Source organism: Telopea speciosissima, chromosome 4 (genome assembly GCF_018873765.1).
Source record: "Telopea speciosissima isolate NSW1024214 ecotype Mountain lineage chromosome 4, Tspe_v1, whole genome shotgun sequence".
NCBI classification, from domain to species: Eukaryota; Viridiplantae; Streptophyta; class Magnoliopsida; order Proteales; family Proteaceae; genus Telopea; species Telopea speciosissima.
In genome coordinates this window covers 27216563-27242776 of record NC_057919.1, presented here as the reverse complement: position 1 = coordinate 27242776, position 26214 = coordinate 27216563, and the positions used below count along the sequence as shown (strand labels likewise).

Genomic DNA, 26214 nt, shown 5'->3' with positions numbered 1-26214 from the left:
TTTTTTAAGGCCCCGTTTGTTTAGCGGAATAGCTTGCACGGGTTGGGAAAATTGTGGTAAAATGCTAACATGGCATTGCAACAATCCCACCCTAGGCTGTTTGTTTGCAAGGGGTGAAAATGTTGGGATGATGTAGAAAACATAATCATTACCATTGTCTGTTGACATGGCATTGTAAATCTCATAATTTTCCCACCCTTTAGCTTTACAAAGTCCCACGAAATAAGTGGGATTTTGCAACTTTTCCATGGAATGCTATAATAATCCATCAACTCTTTACTTTTTTAAACACATGGAACTCACCCGTCACTAATCCCATAATTCTCCCATCCCATAAACCCCTCTAAACAAACGGGGTCTAAGAGTTTGATTAAAAAATCTTGTAGATCTAACAATAATATATAAGTGTCATTGATTTTCTGCTATTTTATTGAATAGGAGAAAATGGCAAAAAAGAAAGATTTAATAATAGTTGATTGTAAAATAAATTTTTAGGGTCAGACATAATCATAAAATGGTAACCGTACAAGCCTCTTCCACCGCAGTTCTTTGTTCAGCTACCCCAAGTTCTATTAAATTTTACCCCAAAAAAAAAATTCTATTAAATAATTGATTTAAGTTTCTTACTAGATTTCTTGATCTGGGTTCTTCTCTTGCAGCCTTCTTAGTTTTAGTAATCATCTTCATGACTTCTCTCTCTTTGATTCACTAGATTTCTCAACTTTAGCCAAGAAAGGATATATTCTCCATCTATTTGCCACGTTAGACCAATTTTTTATTCTTTTGCAGTGAACTACCGTTGCCTTCCACGTAAGAGTTTCAGATTCCCCAACCATACAATGACATGTAGCAAGAATGGCAAATGGGATCTTATCTTCTTTAACTGAACAAGTAGGTATTTACCAAAAAAAAAAAAAACTGAACAAGTAGGAAACCAGCTTATTCAGTTATTCAGTATTTCATCCAATCCCACGTGAGCCAATAATCTATCTAGTTACGTTCTTAACCTTTTTAGTAATCATTTCAACTAAAAATTAAAAAAGGGGTTCTTCTCAAGGTTGTAAGTATCCTCCTCGATATTAATCAATATGTATCATATCTTTAAGGTATTGATACACTATAATATTAATTCGATAATTAAAATTTGTTTGGTATTAGTACATGTAAGAAATCTTGTTCTATATATATAATCAATTGAATGCACTTGTCTCATCGTACTTTGTTCTCTTTTTTATACATCATATATATCACATATTACTTTATTTATAGTGTTTATGCCTTAAAACTGTTTTTGGTATATATCCTAAGCAATTCTATATGTTTCTTGACCATTTCCACACGTATCTAGCGTATCTTGCTTCTCTCTGATACGATTTGATATGGTACATCTATTAAAATCACCTTCCGATACGTTACTCGATACAGATACTTTAAACCCTGGTTCTTCTAAGCGTCACCATGCCTAGTAAAATATAATGCTTCATTATTTTCTACTTAACAATACATGTGTTATCCATATGACAGAGGATCCAACATACATATTTCAATGGCCAAATTTTAAGTAAGCAAGGAAAGTTGCTCAAACTCTAATTCCAAGAATATAAATATAAAATTGCATCTTTTGTAATTTTAGCTACTTCCTCTATTCATTTTAAGCTGAAACTGTAGTAATGAGATACATGCATGGTCTTCTATCACATGGACTGCCATGTGGCAAATAGTGAAGTGTTATATTTCACTAGGCATAGTAACCGGGAAGAAAACCATATATATATACATATTAGCCAGTTGAATAGGTTCATAATTGGTTTCAAACCATTGATTTAAATGGTTTGAACCTAATTGAACCGTTTAAAAATGGCTTCATTTTAAAACTAGAATCGAACCATTTAACCGACAGTTTGCTGGATTCAATTTAAATGGTTTATGTCGATTTTGGTAAATAATTTCGATTTGAATTTTACTCCCTTACTTGGGCCTGCTGCCCACAAAATTTGATTATCAAATCTTTATATTCTGTTTTCTAAGATTGTGAGGTGTCTCGTAATACCCTCTTAGATTTTAGTATTTTCAAAAAAATACCCTTCTGGATTCTAAATCGATGCGTACAATTGAGGCAGCAGCAACATAGCTGCAACCCGGGCAGCAGCCAATTTTCGCCCCCCCGTGACCACCCCCATCCTTACTTAAGAAACCCTTTGTTCAAAGAAAGCAAACTTTACTTTCCAATAGAAGAAAACTCAACCAATATCACATGCGTGGGGAGGTGGAACAGTACATACTACAACTATGTAATGGAAAAATGGGAAGTAGGAACTAACCTCTCCCACAAGAAATAATTAAGCATTAAATCAGCCAACTCATCATGCAAGGAGAGTGGTAGATGAAAGCGTGAACCACATTCAACAACCCCTCCTCAACCCAATTATGGATTTCTCTCACAAGTTTTTAGATAAGAGAAACTATTTATAAAGAAAATAGGGAGGAAAAGCAATTAGAAGAAGAAGAAGAAGAGGAAGAGCTGAAAAGAACAAAAATGGATCACAAGAAGGCAACAGTGTGCATTCTTGATGCTTCTTCATATGCAGGCTTTTGGATACTAAAAGGGCTTTTAAGTAGGGGTTATAAAGTACATGCAGCCATCCAAAACAATGGTAATATAGATTCTGCTATTTTATTATCTGTTTTCTCTCTTCCTGGGAGTTCTGTTCTGAGGTTAAATTTTTGGTTCTTTTGGGTCTACTCTTGAAGTTTAAAGGATGGGTGTTAATGGTTTTGTATCAGGAGAGACAGAGATAGTAAGGAAAATTAGAGAGATGGAAAAGATGGAGAAGGAGAAGCTAGTACTGTAGATGTTCTTGATTACCATAGCATTCTTGTTGCTTTGAAGGGTTGTTCTGCTTTGTTCTGTTCTTTGGATAATCCAGATGGATATGATGTAAGTTGTTAGTTAGGAAATAGAGAAAACCCATCATATAAAGTCATCTGCTTCTTTACATTTTCTTTTGTTTTGATGTGGTTTCCTTCCCTTGGGCCTGTGTGGACAGGATGTAATGGTGGATTTGGAGGTGAGAGGAACAATCAATGTGGTAGAGGCATGTGCACAAACAGAGACTATAGAGAAGATTGTCTTCAGTTCTTCTATAACTGCAGCAATTTGGAGGGAGAATATTTGCTTGGAGAAGGATGTAGATGAGAGGTCATGGAGTGATCCAGAGTTCTGCAGGAAAATGAAGGTTTGAACCCATTTCCCCCCTCCAAGCCCCTTCCCCATTTTATCCCTCCCCTCTCTCTCTCTCTCTCATCACAACAACATTATAGCCTTATCCCAACTAAATAGTGTCGGCGACATGGATCCTTGCTCTTTTGTTTTCTATCGACCTTAATATTCCAAATCTATTTCCTTACCAAATTTAACTTCTAAGAGATTTGTGATTGTTTTCCACCAAAAGCAATCAGATTACTCACAAACTCTTGATTTATTTTTTGTCCAATTGATGGAATCCATCAATAAGATGAACAGAGTCATGTGACCAAACTTGATCCCCATTCTTTTTGTAATTGCTGACTGAAGTTGATCTTGATCAATGAGCCAACAATGACTAAATAATTCATGAATTCCAGTCTTAAATTTATGGGCATTAGTTTTATTTTATTTTTTTGATCCTCACATGAACTCTAGTGATAGTTTTTGGTACTATGCAGTTATGGTATGCTTTAGCAAAGACACTATCCGAACAGGCTGCTTGGGCACTAGCAATGGATAGAATGTTGAACATGGTTTCCATTAATGCTGGAGTAGTTCTTGGGTCTGGTGTTGCTCAACAAAATTCTCTACCCACAATGTCCTATCTTAAAGGTAATCAATCAATCACATTGGTGCAGAAGAAAATGCATTTGGTTATCTAATTAATTAGCACCTCAAGCATGTTTTGAATGTTAAATTGTTGTCCTCTTTATCTTAATTCATATCTCCAACAGGAGTGGCTGAGATGTATGAAAATGGAGTCCTAGCATTTGTTGATGTGAACTTTCTTGCTGATGTCCATATTCGAGCTTTCGAAGATCAGTCAACATGCGGACGGTACCTCTGCTTCAATCAGGTCATTAACACCGACGAAGAGGCTATGAAACTTGCACAAGCCTTGAGCCCTATTATCTCATTACCACCAAGGTAATGTTAAGGGTTCCTTCCTTATTTAACTGAGTATATTTTGGTCTTAAAGCCAATGCAATGATGATAATCACTGTTTTAGAAACTAAAGATCTGACTATGAACAAGTAAAAGAGGGAAGAACCATCCCCTCCTAACTTTTATATATATGGAGAAATGGATTTGCAACAATTAATAGATTGAATGGTTGAGATTTGCAACAATTAATAATATTCCCATTTGTTCTGATTGGAATTTTTGTTGCTTATAGGTATCAATGCCAAGAAAGTGTGACCTATACAGAGAGGCTGAGGAAAAAGAAATTACACAAGCTGTTAGAGATTGCTGCCTAATATATATTAGATGTGCTTATGATGTAATTCCTCCTTGTTGCTATTTCCTGTCGATTTCATTGTAATTATTGCTTTTTGTTGGCTTGAAAGATATAGTTGAGATGATTTGTACAAAATAAGAGAGAATAAATGGGATCATTGCCTTTCTCACAGTGAAGGAAAAATGCTTAGGGTTAGTATTTAGAACAAAAGGTAACTCAACTCAATTCAATTTTATTGTCAAATTAGGAATAGGGCATACCCAGTGCACGAGGCTACCACCACTGCGGGGTCTGAGAAGGGTCATAATGTACACAGCCTTACCTCCACTTTGCGGGGAGACTGTTTCCCGACTTAAACCCGCAATCACTAGGTCGCAATGGAGCAATGTTACTGTTGTCATAAGGTCTGCCCTCCCTTATTAACAAATCAGGGCAGCTACAGAAATTGTATCCCATCTTTTCACCCTATTGAGATCTAAGATCAAATGTTCATCTTCTTCATTTAACTCAATGTGCAAGCAGCATACCAAGAAATATGTTTGGTCTTAGTGACAAATAGTCGTCTCCTAGATTAGGATTTAGGACCCACATATAAAACTATGACTACAATCCGAACTGATCCAACAAAAAATCAAGTTCATGTTAGGCTGGGGATCAAGGATTGTGTTAGGCACCTCGGTCTATCCAATTAAACTGGATATATATATATATATATAATGCTATATATGTTTTATAAAAAAAAAATATGGGAAAAAGAATGATGTGTAACACCCCCATGCCCTCTCACATAGGATAGTGATATGACTACCCCACCCCTCCCCTCGGATGCCCATGTGTGCGCAGCTATGCAGCCTGGTAGCAAACCCCTTCCCAAAAAATAATATACAAGAAGATAAAGGAGAGACTAGGAAACTTAGCTCTATCCAACTTTGCTATAACACACGGATTAGTATACGTAAAAGTAAGGGATTGAGTTCCCTATTTGGCTACATCGCGTAAGCTAGTGCCTCCATGTAGCTATTTCTCTTCGCACATAATAAGGGGGTAGATACGTCATTTCATAGGAGGGAGGAGAGAGATAGACACAAAGAGGTGCTAGCGTATGCTACGCAGCCTGGCAACGTTTTTTTTCCTATAAAAACAAATGCATTTAACTATGTTAAACTATTGCTTAGTTACATAAACCGTATGCGAATGAAGACGTTGGTACACCGATAACTGATCCAATAAATTACAGAAATATCACTCTAAGCATGAAGTATATCCTCAATCAATGAAAAAATAAATCCATTAGACCAAAATCATTTCATGATGATTATCATGCTCGGAAATGAAGAATAAAATTGAATAAAAATAACAAAAATACTTCAAATTTGTATTTGCAATAGGTAGAAACTTACCTAAATATCCTTGCATGTAAAATTTAGCCTAATTTGCAAGAGAAATAAGACGAAGGTATCCTAACCTACCATGACATGACTTATCCCAAGAAATCCATTAAAAATGTTAAAAAAACATTACAATAAATATGAAAAATTTGTGTACAAGAAAACCATATTATGCATGGAATACTACAAAGGAATAGAAATAAAATACCTAAAACAAGTTCATGGAAGAACCATCAAATATGTTGTTAATCATTCAAGCGGCAATCTCTCCTATGTCAAATTTCGCAGGATCTCACTCTAAAATTTCGGTCCCACATCATGATTCTAACAATAAAGTAGCTACAAATTTCTATTGGGATATGTCAGAGAAGGGCCCAAAAATGCACTGGATTTCCTGATCAAGAATGTGCCTCTCAAAATCAAAAGGTGGACTTGGTTTCAAGAACTCAAAGCTTCAAAACTTAGCTTCACGGATTTCCTTCATGCCAGGGTGGGTAATTGGCCATCGTGGGGATGTCGAAGTCTTTTGGAAGGAAGAGCTATTCTCCAATTGGGTTTGATTTGGCAATTGGGTAGTGGTGATTCAATCAGTATATGGAACGACAATTGGGTTCCAACCTTACCCAGTTATAAGATCCAAAGTATGATGTCAACCAGTTGTCAAGCTCATGCGGTTTCATATTTAATTGACCCTCTAACTCACATCTGGCGTGGGAATTTACTTCAACTTCTATTTCAGCTAGAGGAGAGGAAGGCTATTCAATCTATTAGCCTTAGTATGTTCCCAAGAGACGATAAATTGGTTTGGGGTGCTGCAAAGAATGGCTTGTTTAGTGTGAAATCAGCATACCATACATATGCTGTCTAATATGGCTCAGGCATCTGCTGCAAACCATGCTCCTAATTCATGCCCGCACAAATGGGATCTGGTTCTAGACAAGGTTTGGAATCATATTCGGAATATTGATACCTTACCAAAGATTAAAGCCTTTCTATGGAGGGCCTGAGCGGACGGTCTTGCAACAGGTGAAAGTTTTCATTCTAGAAAATTCCAGTAGACCCAAATTGTCGAAGATGCGGGGGCATGATGGAGATGGTGGACCACATTCTTCTGAGCTGCTGTTTTGCAAGAGCCGTTTGTTTGGGAGCTCTATGTCATACATTCCTCCAACGGGCCATAATCTCTCTATTCTGCTTTGGTTACAAAGCTTGGAGGATCTATTTAGGAGGGACAAAAAGTTATCCACAAAATCATTAGCAAGAGCAGCATTTATATGTTGGTATATTTGGCGAACGCGTAACGACTATGTCTTTGGCACAAAGGAATGGACCCCTCAAGAAGTCATTTTGGTTGCGGAGAGTGCATTCCTGGAATACTACAAAGCTTCATTGAAAAGGTTTGCAGTATTCATCGGTAATAGCATCAGCTCCTTCGTAGCCCTCTCATGTCATTCATTGGTTCCCACCTCCAACCAGTTTTGTAAAGGTAAATTGTGATGCGACATTGAAATAGGGTAGCTTGGAGGGAGGTATTGGCTTAGTGTTTCAATTAGATGTGGGAAGGCCCTTACATGCATTATTTGCTCCCCTTCATTTCACTTCTACATTTCAAGGTGAAGCTCTTGCCATAAGAATGGCCATGGCCAAAGCGGCCACTCTGGTTCGCATCTTGCCATAGAATCTGATTGCAGAGAGGCTATACTTTACCTTTAGGGTTCTTTTATGCAACCTCCCCTTGAAGCAACTGTAATTATGGATGATGTTAAGCGCCTATGTAATTCTTTTACTGCTGTTTCGTTTTCTTTTATTTCACAGGTATCTGAATACTATTGGAGATACCTGGCCAGGAGGGCCTTGTCTAGCGTATGTATGACAGATTGGCCCATTTCCACTCCCTGGCTCCAAGACTTGTTTGGAGTTCAAGGCCCCTCACATGATTATCAGTAAACCTTTATGTTACAAAAAAATAAAAAATAAAATCATTCGAGAACATGGCTTTCCATTAACAAAGAATCTTATGAATTAAGGAAAAACAATAAAACAAATCCAAATAAAAAACAACATAAAATCATGAAAAAAGTACATTAATCACAAAAATTTAAGGTATAAAGGTTAGTAAAAAGATATGGTAAAATAAAAAATAAAAGTTGATGAGTCACCTTTTATACAAATTGGATTCCTATTTTACACTCATGAAATTGGTATGTCATTGTTGTCCTACTGAAGGTAGCATCAACTTACCTACAGTGTTTGTGCGGAGGTTCACTTACTTATGTTTTCTCATGTGAATATCTTGTCTTCAGGTATTGGAGATCTCATTTCTATACCAACTCAAGATATGCTTATGGGTCTCTACATATTTACGGAATTGTTTTTCACCATGGTACACGAGATTTTTCAATTAAAAAAAATAAAAAAACCAAAGACGTTAGATTTAGACTACAAAAGATAAAACCACATGTACGGCTAAAGTCATCAATAAATATAATGTCAAATCTAAAACTAAGGTGGTCGAACTTATAAGATAATAACAAATGACAAAGCTCTTTTCAATGTTCAACTCCACGGGTTGGCTGGTTGGAAGGATTGTAGTTTGACGTCTATCTTTCCCTTGTCTCTCATCTTAGCGAAGTAGGTTAAGTCACATTTTTGGCTTAAAAAAAGCTGGTTCTTTCTGCTCTGGATCATGATGACTTGCTTATTTGGAAGCATTCTCTTCAAAGAAAATTTACCATTGAATCCACATGAAATTTAATCAGGTATATGTCGATTACCTGGCATAAATACATTTGGTCTATTTGCATGCCATTGAAATATTCTATCTTGAATTGGTGTATGCTTCATGTGAAATCACCAATTGATGACATTATTTGGTAGAATGGTGTTCTATATGTGTTTAGATGTTCATTATGTCATATGCAAAGTGAAGAATCTTAATTATATTTTTTGTTCATGCTCATTCACTAACAAAGTTTGGAGATCTATTTTCAAGCTTTTTGGTCTTGTTGGTTTTGTTTTTTGTTTTTTGTTTTTTGTTTTTTTTTGTAATTTGTAGTACTTATTACAAGAGATCCATTTTCATGGAGCGTTGGAGAAGTTATGGGGATGATCAATGACTCTTTCCCTTTTTGAGATATGGAGAGAGCATAATCACAGGCTCCGTTTGATTGCAAGGGAAATTAAAGGGAAGGAAAGTGAAATTTTCATACTTAAAATAGGAATTTTTTTAATCATTACCCCATGTGACACCATGTGACAATATATCTTACTCCAAATCATTCCATATTTGGTTATTAAATTTCACTTTATTTTGCATCTATTTTTATTTTTTGTTTAAAATGTAAAATAAATATTACATGTAAAATGTATCTTTACTAGATATGGTAAGAAATTTAAATAGTTTATACAATCACATGGGGTAATGATTATAAAAATTTCTTTTTTAGGTTTGAAAATTTTTCCTTCTCTTCCCTTTAATTCCCCTTGCCACCAAACGGAGCCTGTGATTATGCTCTCTCGTATAGTTATTGAAAGCATTCATCTTTTGATGCAGAATGTGGGCTTGTTGCTCCAGAACAAGGTACCAATCGACCATGGGGAGGGGGGGAACACTTAGAAATTTGGAGATTGTGTGGTCCCTGCTAGATTCCAATTTGATTAAAATCGATATTGATGGGGCTTCTTAAGGGAATCTAGGTCATTCCAGTATTGGAGGCATTTTTAGAGATTATGATTGTAGGCCTCTTTGTTCCTTTGCCATGTATTATGAGATTGCCTCTGCTAAATATTCAGCAAAGATCGCAGCTTTCTTGAATACACTGAAAATTACACAACAAATAAGATTTTGCGAATTATGATTTGAAACAAATACTTCAGCCTTGATTTCAGTAGTAAAATCACAAACATTTCCTTGAAATTTATTCAATAGTAGTGAAAATCTTAGATTATATTTTTTTAGTTTTGTTTGTGGAAGATTTCTCATTGCTATCATGAGATCAATGTTATGGCGGATCATCTTGCAAATCAGGGCGTCACACCTTCGACATCATTTGCAATTGACTTAGAATGAGATGCTGTGTCCGGACTGCGATATTGAAAACATCACCATACGATGGATGGGACCATATAAGGAAAATAAAATTTAAAAAAAAAAACTTAGGAAAGAGTATGTTACCTGGGCGCGTGCAGTACATTATGCTTGCACCCAAACACAGGGGCACGCAAGATGATAGTCGTGCCCTTGGGAAATTCTGCCCTTCCATGGGGTGCGACCGTCATTTGGCCTGCCCCTATGTCTAGGTGCAGAGGCAGCATACTACACGTGCCCAATCAGCGTTCTTTTTCCTTAAAATTTTACAATACTTTTGTGGGTCGGATCCAAACCGCTCCATATCATGGCCCACTTTTTTAAGTCTCAGTTTTCCCGCCAAACACCCCAAGGTCTACCAAGTACTAACAAACAGATCGGAATCGTCCGTGGCGGCATTAGCGCGTTTCTTGAGGCTTCGCAATTACAGAAGTGCTTTTTAATAGCTGCTGAAGAAGAAATCATAAGTTCAGAACTGTTCTCTCGTTTTCTTTCTCAAAATCTGAAACCCCTAATTCCTCTCCTCACCGAGCCTTAAACCTCCGAACCCAAGGTTGCATCGAGAACTAACAACCATTAAGGCTTCGAAGAGGCTTGTCAAATCCCTAATTCACCTCTTTACTGCTCTAAAACAGGAACCAGAAAAGCAGAAACCCAAAATGGCTGACAACGAAGAACTCCAAGAGGAGCCATGGGAAGAACGAACCCTCAATCTCCTTCACGACTCCAAAATTGACCAAGGTCTCACCCCTGTCTCTCTTTTTGTTTGTGTATATCTGTGTTTTCTCTCTCAGTAGAAGCCCATTGTTTCTGGGTTCTTTCTGATTAGTGGTTTCTTCCAGTTTTGTTTCTGGGTTTTGTTATTGATAGATTCTTTCATTTTACAGAGCTTTCTGCGTCGAAATCCCGCAAAAGGGGACGAAAGAAACACAGTATGAAATGGATGAAAACCCCAATGGCCATCCCTGAAGTCATTGTGGAGCTTCAAGATCAAGAACTCCGAGAGACCGCCCTTAGATGTCTCAGTTCATTCCTCGTAGAGGTTTTCTTCTTCTTCAGTCTTCTTTTAGATTTATTATGTCTGAGTTCTTGGAAGTCTTCTGTTTTGATTTCTCCGTATAATCTCTAACCGTATGTGTGTAAAAAATGAGAATTCTGCACGTGTGTGGCTTCTTGATTCGTGCTGTTCATCTTCACCATATGTCAGTTTCAGGGTTTCGTGGCTTGTCTTCTCTGTTGACGTATTTGGGGTTGTACCCATTTTCATTGAAAGGATCAGAAGTTACTATATCAAGATTACCCAAACTCCGTCTGGCTTTTCAGTTGGAATTTATTGTTCTTGTGCTTCATCCGAACTTTAACTTCATTAATGATTTGATGGTCCACGTATTAATTCTCTTCCTAAATTAGGATTTAGGGGGGGGGGTGTTCATATTGTTTGGCTTGTTGGTTTCTCTTCATTTTATTAGTCTCTCTTTATTTCATTCATTCAATTTTATCTAAGGATTGGACTTCTGTGCACTACGCATATGTGGGTTGTAAGTTGGGCTATCTTAATTGGGTTTTGCTTGGAATGTGATTTGGCTCTTTGATTATTTTTTGCATGAAATGGGTTTCTGATGGTTTGGGTTCATTTGGAGGCAGAAAAGGGAAGAAGATCCAGAGAACTACAACAGAACTGGGTACTTCTTGTACAACTCTTGTGGCACAATGGCCATATTATTACAGGTTATTTGTAATAAGACTCTTGTTTTTATTTGTTAAGTAAATCAAGATAAGGACTTAAGAGGGGTATGGGTTCTTTGAAATAGGAGGTGATTATGTTCTATGGAAAGATGACGGATGGGAGTCTCAATGTTAGATCTGCCAAGCGGCTTGCTAATGTTCTTACCCTATTTCAGGTGTGCATATTGTTTGTCTTGTTTACCATGTTTGTTTGCGTTTGCTTGTCTTACTTCCACTAGCTTCTATATTGCAGAGTATTGCAGCTAATCCTGAAACAAGGCATAACTTTGTAAATTGTGAGTCTACTTCAGGGCTTTCATTTGCAAGTGAAATATTTAGCTCCCATCTTTTATCACATTTGGATTTATATAATGTATTTCATTTTCCTAATTATTGTAGCTTTTATGCCCAACTACTTGATTCCTTTAATACTCTTTGAGACCCCATTGGAGATATATGAGATTGTCCGAGCAATGGCACTGTCTGTTGTTGGGATCTTATGCCAGGTATTTATTTTTGTGTGGCTTCATTATTTGGTGGAGATCCCTGGGATTAATTGTAGTAAAGTATTTGTCCACTGCTTTTCTCCTTTTCCTTTGAAGGCTAGAGAATCGAAGATCATTCAATGGGCTATCAACAATGCTATGGTGGAAATATGTCGGGTTTCAATACAGATTGGGAATGAACTTTCCAAAGTGGTATGGCTTTCTTGCCATGGTATTCTTGCTTTCTTCTTTTCGTCCAGTGATTCTACCAATTTAGGAACCTAGTTTAATATAGTTATGATGTCCTTTTCCAATTGGAAAATTGATAGAGTTTGTCATGGACTTAAGTATAAAATGCTGAAATTCTTTTATATGAATCAAATCTCAGTGGACTGGTACAACTCAGCGCCCAATGTAATTAGTTGAGTTGAGACCTTTGATTCAGTTCAGTAGGCTTCTTCTGTTTAATTATTTTTCTTTTGTTTTGAAAAAGAATGGATCTTGTGCTGTTTGCTGCAATTTATGTTCACACAGATTGCAATGCACATTCTTGAAGCCATACTACAAGATTGGTCAGGCATATCTTATGTTTGTAGTCCAACAAGTGATAATCTTGTTAAAGGATTAATGCAAACGTGGGGACGTCTGGTATGCCTAACTTTCTAAAGTTCTCCCATAAATTATTCATAGCTGCAAAACATTTATTGAGTGCAAAGCTTCTAGTCTAACTATACTTTCTATTTTACTGCTTTGACCAAGGTTGCTTATTTGGCTGAGGATCAAGATTTCTCTCCAAGACTTCTTTTTCACATTATGAGATGCTCTTTTCTTCTCTGTCAGCATAGGAGGTAACCCACTCTAGTGACGTTGAATTGAATTTTGTGCTTAAGCTCTGTTTTTCTGCTAACCACCAAATGCACATAGCAAACAAGGAAGAAGAAAAATACATCTTCAAATTTTCTTGTTATTTTCAGCTTATTTTTTTTATATGCTTATTGATATGATTTGTGCTGAAACTAGGAGCTACTACTGGACAGCTCCCAGCTAAATGCAGCTAATATTATTTGTCTGGTTATCTGTCATTGTTTAACACACTTCTATGTCTCAGGGGATATAATATTGTGATGGACAATCTTCCAGTTCAGATCGTGGATGGTTCATTCCAGGACATGTTGGAGGTAACTTATATTGAAACTAATGGTTGTGAATTCTCTTCTGTTCTTCCAAATGCCCAGTCATAGCTCTCTGTTTCTTTGTTCTTTAACTTGATTTATTTGATCCTTGATTTTCCCTATTTGTCATTGTAGGAATTCCCTGTTATTCGATGTTTGCTTGACGAACTTTCACTGATCGTTGGCAAAATTGAGAAATGCTTCCCAATTTCTTCTCTACATAACATTCTAGACTGGAAGCCTATTGAGCCTCTATGTCATTAAAGAGATGTTGGCTCTCATCATCATCCTACTTGATTGATGTTACCACAGTCCAAGGAGAGTGGGAATCGGAAATGTGACTGCCAGATCTATGATGGAACATGGTAGCATTTTTTTGTACTTGTAGATAATCAGCAATTTGGAGTCAGTTTTGGGTCTGCCAATTTGGAGTCAGTTTTTGATGTATGATTTCTTGCAATCTTGAAAAATTCACCTGTATTCACACCATGTACATCTGACCCTTTTTTTTTTTTTTTTTTGTTACTTTTCATTAGATATTCCAATTAGTAGCGAATCATGTCAACCTTTTTGACATTACACCATGTACAAAATCTTGTGGTTGATGGCACCTGAGGCCTTGATATTTGCCCTTAATGCTGCATTACCATTTACGTTGTTGTTTGTGATTACATTGTTGCAATTCCATTGTTGCACAAGCTGAGAGGGGAGAGGGGAGGGAAAGAACAATATTATTTGATATGCTAACAGCACTAGTTGGAATTTCAGTAATTGTTCTTCCCTATGGGTTCCATGGCCTTACTCTTACGCATACAAGCATTCATATATTGATGCACCCTATTTTATCCTGAGCTAGCTTACATGGACCAATTAGTCACCACCTGCTCCATAGGTTTTTTGTTTCAAAATTTCTTTTTGGTTACAGATCTCTCTACAGCAATGATCTGTTCACATTCCACAGATCCAGATGATCGGGTCTGATCCCATCAGACCTAACCTCAGAAGTTAGAGTGCCACAAACTTTTTGATGTGCTGGTCTAGAGATATCTTTACTGCTATTGTATATGGTTGCAATTGTCACCAAAACAGTGAGCTAAGATGTTGTAACCTTCTTTTAATTGTCTCTTGTCTTATTCTCAAAAGTTACTTAATGCAAGGGTAAAAAAATGTGAACATTATTTAATAATATTGAACATGGGCTTTGCGAAGGTTAGGAGAAACTTTACCGAATACAAATGTGTTTTTGGTCATTGCTATTCCCACTAAATTGGGTGTGGGAAATAAAATTTATTAAAAATATTTTCACATATTTGATTTGTTTCATAACTTATCATCTTTATAAAATTATTAAACCATCAGAGCGGAGGTCTAGGAATCGATAGGTGCATAAGGTATGAATGTGGATTTTTAATGAAAAAACGGTGTTTTGATTCAGTATCAGATAGATATGCCAATCCGTATCAATATCGTTTCATCGACGATCGATATTGATCTCAATACTATGAACTAAATCCCTACATTAGAACCTATAATCACAAGCTACAACCAATTTCCGAGACTTCCACAATTTTTAGCTAATAACATCTATTGTAAATTTTTATAGGAGAAGGATCTACATGTTGCATTGCTGCTTATTTGGTATCTTACATGTCAAGTCTATAGTGGTGAAGCGACATTCCGTGCTGCGCAATCGGGTGACATTTCTTTTTCTCTACTTATTTTTTGGACCAAGTCTCCATCATCCACAATATACCAAGAATATCTTCACTCACCACCTTTAATGGAACTCCTTGGGGACTTCAAGGACAGTTACGCCCAATTCTCCAAATTTCGACTACATATACAGCTAATAATTACTCCAATATCTAATTATGTTTTGGACCAAATTTCCATCATCCACAGCTAACCAAGAATATCTTCTCTCACCACCTTCAACGGACTCATTGGGGACTTCTAGTTGTAGGGAAGTCTTGGACTTCGCCCGGTTCTCCAAATTTCTCATATGGGTGAGGAAGAAATTTCTCCTCACTTTTTATAGACAAAGCCCAACCCGACCACCTATTTATATTTGGGTTGGGCTAAAATGTTTCCGATGAAACAGCCCAAGAGCGTACAGCTGAACCCTATTGATCCAAGAGGGATTCAAGCCTGGGAGAGTGGGAGGGGCGGCAAGTGAAAACTGAGGAGATACCGGTTGTTTTACCAGTCTAAAATCCAAACCATTGGATCAGAATAAGATATACTAATATTCTACATCAATTCCCGCATTGTTAGATTGGAATATTACATCTAGCTCAAGATCTCACCGTGACCTTATCCAATTCTCACACAAAATGTTCCAATCCGACGGCTTCCATGACTGCATTTCCTTCGAAGTGAAAACTGAATACGGAAATGAGGTATGTTGCTTCTTTCCTTCTTTCTCTCTGTGTTTCTCCCTCTCTCGATGAGTCTCGAATGCTCTGCAACACGCCCTATATATATACGGATTTTTATTACTTTAGATCTTCTTATAACCGTAATTTCTCTCTCTGCATATTAAAAAGCCTTACTTTTCTTGAATTTGAATCGCTAATTCGATTCCAGCTATCTTAGTCGAGCTTCGATTATAAGGAAATGGTGGTCATTGAAGAGGAAAGCCAAAACGATCAAGTAAATACAAGAACTGCTCCAGAGGTTTCCGCAGATGCTACTGAAGAGGCAACTGGTAGGGAAGCGGAAGGCTTTGAAACAGCAAGTGAAGGTGAAGGTGAAGGCGATGGCGAAACCGAAGAACAACCTGCACCTCCTAAAGATGACTCTTACGAAGATGCCTTGACTGATGAGCAGTTGCAACAGGTGGATATTTGAATGCTTTTCCTTCTGTAAAGTTTCATCTCTTTATACATTTGATCTTAGATACACAAAATACGGATTTTTTTTTCCTTCTGACTAAATAGGAAATCCTTACTCATATTGCGTCTTTTCGTTTAGAATGAGCCGTGTTTTGGCAAGAATTCATCTGTTCTCACGCTGATTTGTATGAATTTATATTTGGATTATTTGATGGAACCCTAAGTCGAAGATTCATACTAGACACGTTAATTGTTAGCAACTCCATTCCTTGTTTTCGGTCTCATTTTATTTCAAGTCAAGCTCTTTCTGGCAAACCAATGGCGTTTATAACAATGCTTCATACCTTAAGGGACCAATGATTTACCTTACCTTATTAGCATAAACATATTTTGCCTATGCTGACAGCTGATTGTTGGTACTGGTGCTAAGGGTAGGTTGCCTGTTTTAACTTCAAAGCGTATATGCAATCACTATGGTATGAGCAGTCTCAGTAATAATTGAAATGATTGTTTTACTGTCACAAAATGAATGGCCTGGAGTCCTTGCTACAGATAGTACGATGAACTGTGGTATGAGATATTCAGATAAACCTCAGCTCAAAACTTGACAATGTAAACAGATGTAAACTGAGGAATTCTTTAGTGTTAGCCAAAATGCATCTTTCCATTAGATAAGTGGATAAATAGTTGGTTAAAATATAAAGAAATAAGAAAGAAGATCTTCTAATAATCCCCCCATGCAAGGGATGAACTGCTGTAGTGGTGGGCCTAAACCTGGCCCACGGCATCGGACCAAAAGATGGACCTAAGGTCTGGCTGGCTGGCTTGCTGGACCTTTATTCTCTTTCTCCTTATTCGATCTACATGAGTATCATAACTAAATGTGTAGATGATTAAATGAGGAGCATGATGGGAAATCTAAAACAGCTTCATATCTACAACGAACAAACATTTTGGGACAGTGGAAAACCTGAAACGAGACTATCTTTGCTGGATGGAGGGACTACTGTGGAGTGTGAACTTTCATTGTGGATCTGTGGTTTCATGGGATGTATTTCTAGAACTTTCTTAAAATCAGTTAATCTATGTAAGTTATAGTCTTCTGTTTTCTTTTCGAGCAGAGAGCTTTATCTCAAGCCAATGATGCGAAGGCTGAAGGCAATCAACTTTTTGGGGCTGGGCAGTATGAAGATGCATTGTCAAAGTATGAACTTGCATTACAGCTGGCTGCTGAGATTCCTTCAGCCACAGAAATACGTTCCATGAGTCATGCAAACCGTGCTGTTTGTTTCTCAAAAATGGTATGTCTTTATTAATATGTTTACACAAAATAAGATAACTGTTATCTTGGACCTTTCTGCTTCTGCTTCTTTCCATCGCTTTGAAATGAACTTTCAGATGAGTTGATGGAAATTGATATAATCCTTCATGGCATTGTGCTAATTTATAAAATGTAGTAGTTGAATTAATGATGTAAAAGTTGTTGAACAAACTACAAGCCAAAAAACCGATCTACAATTTTTTTTTGGGAAGATAGCTATCTATGCAGTCTTGAGTTGCATGGAATACCATGCCAATGATTTCTCCTTTACTGTTTACTATTAGATAAGTTTCTAAGACGTAAAATGGACGTAATTATGATGTTTAGCTAGGCCAGTTTCAAATGTGCACTATAATAGACCAATAAAAACCTTTTCTTTTGTTCACAGAGAAATAGTAATACTACCACTAACAACAACAATAACAACAACAGCAATAACAATAAAGGAAGAAGAAGAAGAATTTCTTGTTTGGCGGCCTTGTTTGAGCCACATTGAGGGCTGATATGGTAAATGGAGCACCCTTGGATTGTCAATCTTAACAATAAGGCCAACTATCAACCATCAAATCAGTGGAAGGTGTACCTGGCAATTCTAATGATTTGATAGATAGGGGACCTTGTGAATTGGTCATTTTTCGAATTGGATAGTCAAATTTATTCAAATAGCTTATATTGAACCTTTTCCTAGCAGTCCAAATCTTAGCATGTCTGACCTCTTGGTCGTGCCACATGGTGTAATGGTTTTGGATTAAACTTACCAGATAATGAAAGATGACATGAACATGTCCACAAAAGTTGAGTGCCAAATAAGCTGCCATCTAGCAGATATTAGGTCCTAGTAACGCAAATGAAGAAACCTAATGTAGACTAATCTCAAACCAGAAAATTCCAGCTATAGACTAGTACAAATAGGATCGTAGAACAAAGAATATAGGATATGGAACTAAAAGAACAAAATGCAAAACTAGATCTGGGAATGGAAGAAATTAAATAGAAAATCTAAGAATTGATAGGAAAGGGTAGGAATCCAACAAACCTGTGAAGAGAATCCACTCTTCCACTAAGGAATCTACCTTAGCCTTCACTTGGAATTCACAAAGTACACATGGGAATCCCCCCAAGCAACTACTGAATCCACAATGACATAATTTCAGAAAAACTGAACTGTATTACTTCTCAAATCGATGGGGAGGCCATTGGCCTTTACATGTATTTATAGAGCTTGCTTACCCATAGACCATAGTACGATAGCATAGAGATTATTTACAGATAGCCTTACTCAAAAGAAAATGATAAAAAACATCAACTTATTTAACTAAAAGACTACTACTAGGAGTTTGAGATAAGCTAGAAATCTAACATCTCACTTAATCCAGCTAAGCTAATATAAAACAATAGTAACAAAATTTAAAAGAAAACAAACTTGATGATCCCAACTTAACTAATGTATCCCAATTTAACTCTTAACACTTATTTTGGACCCATTAAAGTGGCCCATTACTTGGACCAAAGGACCAACACGTGTAATCCAAGCCTCACTTTTCTGATTCAACTTCATCAAAACTGTTCTTTATCGACAAAATGAGGAATCACAGTATGCATACCACAATTTGGCACAGTTTTGGATTAAAAGGGCTATATACAAAGCTTTTTCCAATTTATCATGACAAGCAGGTTTGGATAAGACCTTTATGAATGGAGGGAGGGCTAGAGTGTGGCGAGGATCGAGACCTCGGTTTCCGACCTGGTTTCTGTCAGGCTCGAAATCCAGATGTGCCAGATCTTGTTTCTAGGTTTCCACAGTAGGTTTTTACCCTGGGCCTCCCTGGGTTGAAACCCAAAGTCGAAACTTGGGTTTCGACCATGGGGTTTGTTTTGGCTTGGCCCGAAACCGAGACAACTTGGAGATTTCGGTCAGTCTCGACCGAGATTTAGTTCCATGGAGTATGGAACCCACATATGTATCAGAATCTCAATCTCCACATTAGGAATTGGAGGCTGGAGCTCATTATATAGCAACTTGTTAAATTGGAGGTAATTTTCTGGGTTGCGGAAGCAATGAGATTATGGAGGTTTGGAGGTACAGGACTTTCTCAGTTGTCTTTTTAATGGAGTCCTGATAGTTTAGGACCTTAGGTTAGGACTCAGTCAATAAAAGGATCAGAATCGACAGAGAAATCTGAAACATCAGGTCTGAAGAAGTGATTTCAGTGAAGGATACTGAATAGATTTTAATAATTAAACTGACCAAGGAATGGTTGATCTTACCAGTAGAATGATCTGGAGTTCAGAAAGCTGGCCTTAATAATTGAAGGATATTGTTAGTTACAGTGCGCCACTGAGAGGGGGTGAATTGTTGACTGTTAAAACTTTGCCGTTACAGTAGCAAATCCTCAAAACATTCGACGTATCATCCAACAAATTGTCTGGAACTGACCGTTTTGGCCAATCTCACACACAATTGTGTGCAACATCCCACCTCACAGAGTCACATGTAAGGTCAACCAGGTGTGCACACCCACTCTATAAAAAACACACTCCCAATATCCAACAAAATAAACAAGGACGACCACACCATGACATAAGTTTTTATGGGGTTTGGCAAGAGTGCTTATGTCCATTGAGCAATGTCCCAAATGAGGCTTCGTATTTTGCTCAATACACTACTAATGTTTTAGTCTCTATGACGACCCAGGAGCACCGACCCCTTTTACTAAAGTTCTTGCACCTACAAGAAACTTTAAGGGTTATATAACCCAAGAATCATCAAGCACCCACTTGATGTTTAGTACATGGATAATGTAAAATAAAATAACAAACCCAACCCCTTAACACATCATTGATCTAGGAATTTCAACAATTAACAATCCTAGAACAATATAAAACTAGGGTTTGTGAGATGTCATGTTACTCCCTTGAGGTAAACACAATTGAGAAAAACATTGCAAGCTTTGTTCCTCTCAACGGTTCACTGTTTTGCAGCAACGAATGACGAAATCAAGTTCTTACTGAAATTCTTTGAGAGACGCAGGTATCAACCGTCAGACTCTGCAAAATCTCTCTTTCTTCTCTTTTCTACTCTTCTCTCCTTGAAATGGCTCTCTCCTCTCTTTTCTCTCTTCTTGCACAGGAAATAAAAGGAATTCAAGCCCTAATGACTCACAAAATAGGCTAACAATAAGCCCTAATCTCGTGCATGGTGCAACCACCCGATTCAGACTGGTTCTCTGCACAGCGTTGCCAAAACTTTGATATCTCTCTCCATCAGAGTCCGATTGACACGCGACTTGAGTCGCTTGAAAGAAGAATCGAAGTACTACGTTTTTATGTTTAAAATATTCCTCTGATTTTGCCTGAAGGATGCAGAAAAATCCTTGAAAGATATCTTTCATGCTGAAATAGAATACTGTTCACTCTTCTCTGGGAACGATCTTCTACTGCTCTGCACACTGATGGGAAAATTACCATATCTCATTCTCCCGATGTTGGATTGATCTGATTCCAGCACCATTGGAAAGAGGACTCAAAGGTCTACATCTATTATGTTTTGAGTTCCACAAATTCCAAGTGAAGGTCAGCTTGAAACTCTCATAAAGTCACATTTTGTGCAGAAACAGGATTCTGGGCACCATGCGCGACAATTGCCTTTGAGATCTGAATTCAATAAAAATTTAAGCAAACTAATTAATATTTAATATATAGATAAGATACCTGATTGGGTATCTGTGTAACAATCTCTGTACTGGGGTTTACATATGCACATAATTATTATAATTGAAATGGAAAAGGATTTCTTATTGAAAACTTATCAATGGATATAGCCCTTTTGACTTATCCAAAAAAAAAAGAAAAGGATATAGCCCTTTTGGTATGAATAGTTTATCAGTCTGGGCGTAGATGTTCCTATTTGGACATCTTGTTTGGGTTACTGGATTTATGTTCTTAATTTCCTGGCGTGGATATTAGCAGGAATTGATTGAAACTTTAGTTTGGACTCTCTAAAATTGCAGCCATGGTAAAATCTTGGTTTATTTATTCATCAGGCACTCCCAAGCACATGAATTATCTAAAAAATAAATAAAAAATAGATAACTGAAGGCTTGTTATAATTTCCTCGTCTGAACTTGGATTAACCTGATTCTTGATGCATGTGAAGCTTACTTATAGTGCTAGAGTCTTCTAGTTTTGAGATTCAACTAATTCTCAATCTGAGACAACTCAAAACTCACATGAAGGTTCTTCTCATTGCCAAGATGACAGTCCAGCCTTTAGTTAGTAAATGTGTATTATATGTGTATAATACGTGTATCCGAACGTTTGAGGAAATAGTACGTTTTTTTATGTATAAATGCACTCATACGAAAAAATCCACGGTTTTAAGGAGTAGCATATTATACACGTATTATACCTGAATTTAGGAAGACTTGCTTCATATTAACATCATCAATTCCTCCAAGGACATAAAAACGATCCATCATCCGGGTGAAATGTTTCTCAAGATCAGATTTTTGGAAGGAACCTTTGGGTAAAGATGCTCTAAAAAATCTGCACATTCAGGGCCTTCAACTGCACCAGACCTCTCTTGGCTGCCTGTACCAAGAAGTTCAGACAGCTCTCCAAAAATTGTGTGATCAACAGCAATTCTTTAAAACATGGGAACGTACTACTGAGAAGTTGAAAGATACCTGTGATACTTCTTTTCTGAAAATCAAATGCAAAGACTAGAGCTGCAGCTGCCCCACAAAGAAGAAATCTCATTATACTCGGCTTCCCAGGCACAGGTCGACTTCCGATCATCACAGGCGTTCTCGTCTATCCAATAGGCCACAGAAGGGCAAAAGGTATAAATATTTCAAGCGGAAAAAGTTTCGTGGAAAAACCACGGATAAATGTTTTTCTTGTTGAAAGAAAGGCCACCATTCAGCTTGGGTTTGGCTTTGCTTATAACTATATCTCTTTCACTACCTTTTCCCCTCTACACTCCTCTACACCTCACCTTGGTATCAGAGCCAGTAGGTATGTTCTAAATTTCCTTTCCACTTACTTGGGGGAGCCCTGCTCCTTCTCCGCTCTGCTTGGTTCGAATGAGGCCCTGTTTCAGGCTTCGCCTAAGTATACTCTGGAGTCGCCGTTTTAAGCAGACCTTCTCCATCAGAACAGGATAAGCCTACCGGTCTCCAGATTTCTGAGTGCTTGTACCCAGATAAGAGTCCTTAAGCATGGTGTGGGATCCAGGCATGATGGCTGTTATAATCCTTGTTATAAGCTCGGAATACCTTCTGTGTACACGTATTCAGTTTTTTGTTAGACAACGTTCTAATTTCCATACCTCATTTTACACCCTCGGAGGGAGCACCTTCTCTAAGTAAGTGAACCTACCACCCCTTCATATTATGGCTCTAGACCCACCTCGTTCTTCGTCCTCTCGAATGTCTTCTTCCAGTTCTTCCTCTGTGACTTTCCCCCAAACTCATGCTACTAAGGTTGATTACCTGTACGAACTCAGCTACACTCCCGCTGACCAGCAGATTCATCCGACCAACTTTCCTATTCTCAACCCCTATGATGTTTTCCCTAAGGATGCTTCATCTTTCACGAAAAAGGTTTGGACTCTTTTCTCCCCAAAGAAATCCCCTGGCTTAAAGGAATATGTTCAGGCATCCCTTTTCTCCCAAAACCAGATAACTGCTTCTGGCAAAGAACAATATTTTCCTATTGAATTCCCCCCGAACCTTATCCGTCAATGGCTACATCTGGGTTACACTCATCTCCATCTAGGAGCGGTCAAGATGACCATTACCTTGCATGGACGAAAAGGCCTGCCCATGGTTATGAAGCTCGATCTCTTGGATACCTGATTCAAGCATTACCAACATGCTACCATCACAAATGTTCAGGCCACCTTGAATGATGGCATCTACTAAGACATAAACGAAAAAGATTTCAATGAATGGATTCAAAAAGAAAATAGAATAGATAAGGATAGATATAAAGAGAATCTCATCTGTTCACAATGAATAAATAAAGACTTTTTTTTCTCTTTGTGCTGGGGTTCATCTCTACGATTTCAGATGAGTATAGGCACTTTATCGCTGTTTTGATATGATTGCTTAAGATAGAAATGATCAATTTACCCTTGTTTAAATTAAATCCATCTATATATGTACATTGTTCATTAGCAATTTGTGCATAAATAGGTATACATGATTTCTAGTTTAGAAATACCCCTTTTTTAATTTGCAGTGAAAGATGTCGCTTATGCATCTAGCCTAATCTTTGCAAGAGAAAGAGAAAAGAAGAGGTTAGAAGACCAACTCAGTTGGGCGCAGGCTCCATTACAGCCGTCTCAGGAACACTATTACTATGATTTTCCTCCTGTCATTAAATATGAAGCTTCTCCAAGGCACCATAGTTTCCCGACAGAAATACGCAAAGAATTGCAACAACAGCAGCGGCGCCAGAGCCAGCGTAAGTCATCAAGGTCATCCTCCTCTTTGAGATCAGGATCTCATCCTTCTCCCCAGCGTCAGCTATCCCAAGGATCTTCAATGTCCTATCAGCCATTTCAGGCTCCGTATCAACCATACCAGTCTTATTCTCAACCCACCTTCCAACCGGTACATCCAAGGTCATCCAGACCACCTCCTTTTGTACCTTATGTACCCCCAACCAAACCACCGTCTACTCAGCCTGCTTGCTCTCCTTTACTCCCAGCTAAGCACCCTAACTCTTTGAGTACCTTCCTCAAACAGCTGTACAACACCTCCAAGGCCCAGGTCCCTGTTCTTTCCATACAAGAACCAGTCGATTCTAGTACGGTCGTATCTGGGTCTTTTGATTCAGAAGACGATTTCCCCCTGATCTTTGTCACACAACAAGACCAGCAGGACCAGCACCAGGACGACCCCAATGCCCATACTGGAGTCACCACTGAACCACTCTCAGATGAAGGAGAAAATATTCCCCAGGGCAATCCCCAAGTCCCTCTTCCAGATTTTCAGCCCTACCAAAACCAGGATCCCAAACAGCTATTTACTTTTGATGGAATTCCACTTCACAAATGGCCTCATAAGATTTCGGAATTTCATGCATGGCTCACTGCTGAACTCCTCCAGAAGGAATGACCCCCCATGCTGCTATTACAAAGTTCCTAGCTCGCACTCATGGCACTCTCCGAGAATGGTACATGTCCCTTGGTCCATACCGACAATAACAATGGGTACAACTCGGAGTAGATGAATTCGTCTTGTAACTGTATAGTGAATTCATTAGTCCCCTTGAAAGTAACAGGGTCAAAGCCAGAGAAGAGTACTTCCAGATGAAATGTTGTTCCTTCCAAAAATCTGATCTTGAGAAACATTTCACCCAGATGATGGATCGTTTTTATGTCCTTGGAGGAATTGATGATGTTAATATGAAGCAAGTCTTCCTAAATTCCTTCCTAGAACCTTTGGGTAAAGATGCTCTAAAAAATCTGCACATTCAGGGCCTTCAACTGCACCAGACCTCTCTTGGCCGCCTGTACCAAGAAGTTCAGACAGCTCTCCAAAAATTGTGTGATCAACAACAATTCTTTAAAACCTAGGAACGTACTACTGAGAAGTTGAAAGATAACTGTGATACTTCTTTTCTGAAAATCAAATGCAAAGGCCAGAGTTGCACCTGCCCCACAAAGAAGAAATCTCATTATACTCGGTTTCCCAGGCACAGGTCGACTTCCCATCATCACAGGCGTTCTCGTCTATCCAATAGGCCACAGAAGGGCAAAAGGTATAAATATTTCAAGCGAAAAAAGTTTCGTGGCAAAACCACGGATAAATGTTTTTCTTGTGGAAAGAAAGGCCACTTTGCAAAAAATTGCCCCGATAAGCAGAAAAAGGCCAAACTTATGCATATGATAACACAGTTTGATGCCCTCGCTGACAGAGATGCTGATGTAGAATCCCTCTACTCCATTGATGAAGAATTCTCTCTTGATATGCTTTTTGCTTTGGAAGAACAATTTTCAGAAGATGAATCAGACATTGTTACTGAGTCCGACGGATCAGACCCCGTCTACCCTCTCTCCCCACCCTTTCACATCCTTCCCAACCCTTCTAGCAACCAAAGTCCTTCTCCCATTAGCCCCGCTGTACATAGTCCCTTCCACTTGGGACCGTCCAGTCAAAATCATAGGCTATTTTGACACAGGAGCCACCATGACCATTTTAGCACCGCATGTGTTACCCCCCAGTTGTTGGAAACCCCATAAGCAATATTTTACTACTGCAGATGGCAAAACCTTTGCTGTGGATCTTATTTCCAAAACTCCCATTGCCTTCAAGATTTTCCCTACTTTGACAGTCCGCCATAGAGTCTTAGGATCCTCACTCCCTGGCCGAGATGCTCTTATTGGTTTTGACCTCCTCAGTAAATTTCCCTCTCTCCAATGGAGTGCCCGAGGTCTAACATATAAAAAACATTTCCTCCCCTGGACCACTGTCCTCAATCTTTTTCTAACAGTTCCTTTTGTAGATATCAAACAATAATTGATCTCCCAATGTTGTGCTGACTCTCACACTGAGTTTCTTGCTAAGTGTGACCATCCATTATGGCAAAACCCGTAGTTCTTCATAAGGCTCCCCTTTAAGAAGAATGAAGATGCTAATTCCACCAAAGCTAGCCATGCTGGAATGAATCCAGAACATCTTGCCCTTGCCCAGGAAGAAGTTAATC

At 38.1% G+C, this 26214-nt stretch overlaps 3 protein-coding genes across 4 annotated transcripts in view; all 3 read left to right on the top strand.

Moving 5' to 3' along the window:
* Window positions 1-2500: 2500 nt before the first annotated feature.
* LOC122658943 (cinnamoyl-CoA reductase-like SNL6) lies at window positions 2501-4591 on the top strand. Its single transcript, XM_043854109.1, is given in 7 exon segments — window positions 2501-2654; window positions 2785-2844; window positions 2847-2938; window positions 3048-3236; window positions 3706-3859; window positions 3982-4174; window positions 4425-4591. Coding segments are annotated over 7 exon segments (888 nt in total). The 5' UTR covers window positions 2501-2536; the 3' UTR covers window positions 4507-4591.
* Window positions 4592-10541: 5950 nt separating this feature from the next.
* Window positions 10542-13642, top strand: LOC122657809 (CCR4-NOT transcription complex subunit 9-like). Of its 2 annotated transcripts, none has more exons than XM_043852602.1 (11): window positions 10542-10703; window positions 10850-11004; window positions 11607-11690; window positions 11774-11863; window positions 11941-11983; window positions 12087-12193; window positions 12290-12385; window positions 12707-12820; window positions 12932-13020; window positions 13281-13350; window positions 13480-13642. In XM_043852602.1, the coding sequence occupies exons 1-11, from the start codon at window positions 10622-10624 to the stop codon at window positions 13606-13608; spliced, it is 1059 nt and encodes a 352-aa protein (XP_043708537.1). In that variant the 5' UTR covers window positions 10542-10621; the 3' UTR covers window positions 13609-13642. The 2 variants fall into 2 exon arrangements, with proteins under 2 accessions (XP_043708537.1, XP_043708538.1); XM_043852603.1 differs by having other exon boundaries at window positions 13281-13390; window positions 13422-13537.
* Window positions 13643-15887: 2245 nt separating this feature from the next.
* The window catches only part of LOC122660044 (tetratricopeptide repeat protein 1), a 47298-nt gene continuing 36971 nt past the window's right edge, over window positions 15888-26214 (top strand). The window contains exons 1-2 of the mRNA XM_043855218.1: window positions 15888-16182; window positions 17300-17479. Coding sequence (XP_043711153.1) covers window positions 15961-16182; window positions 17300-17479 — 402 coding nt within the window. The 5' untranslated portion in view covers window positions 15888-15960. The remainder of the gene's footprint in view (window positions 16183-17299; window positions 17480-26214) is intronic.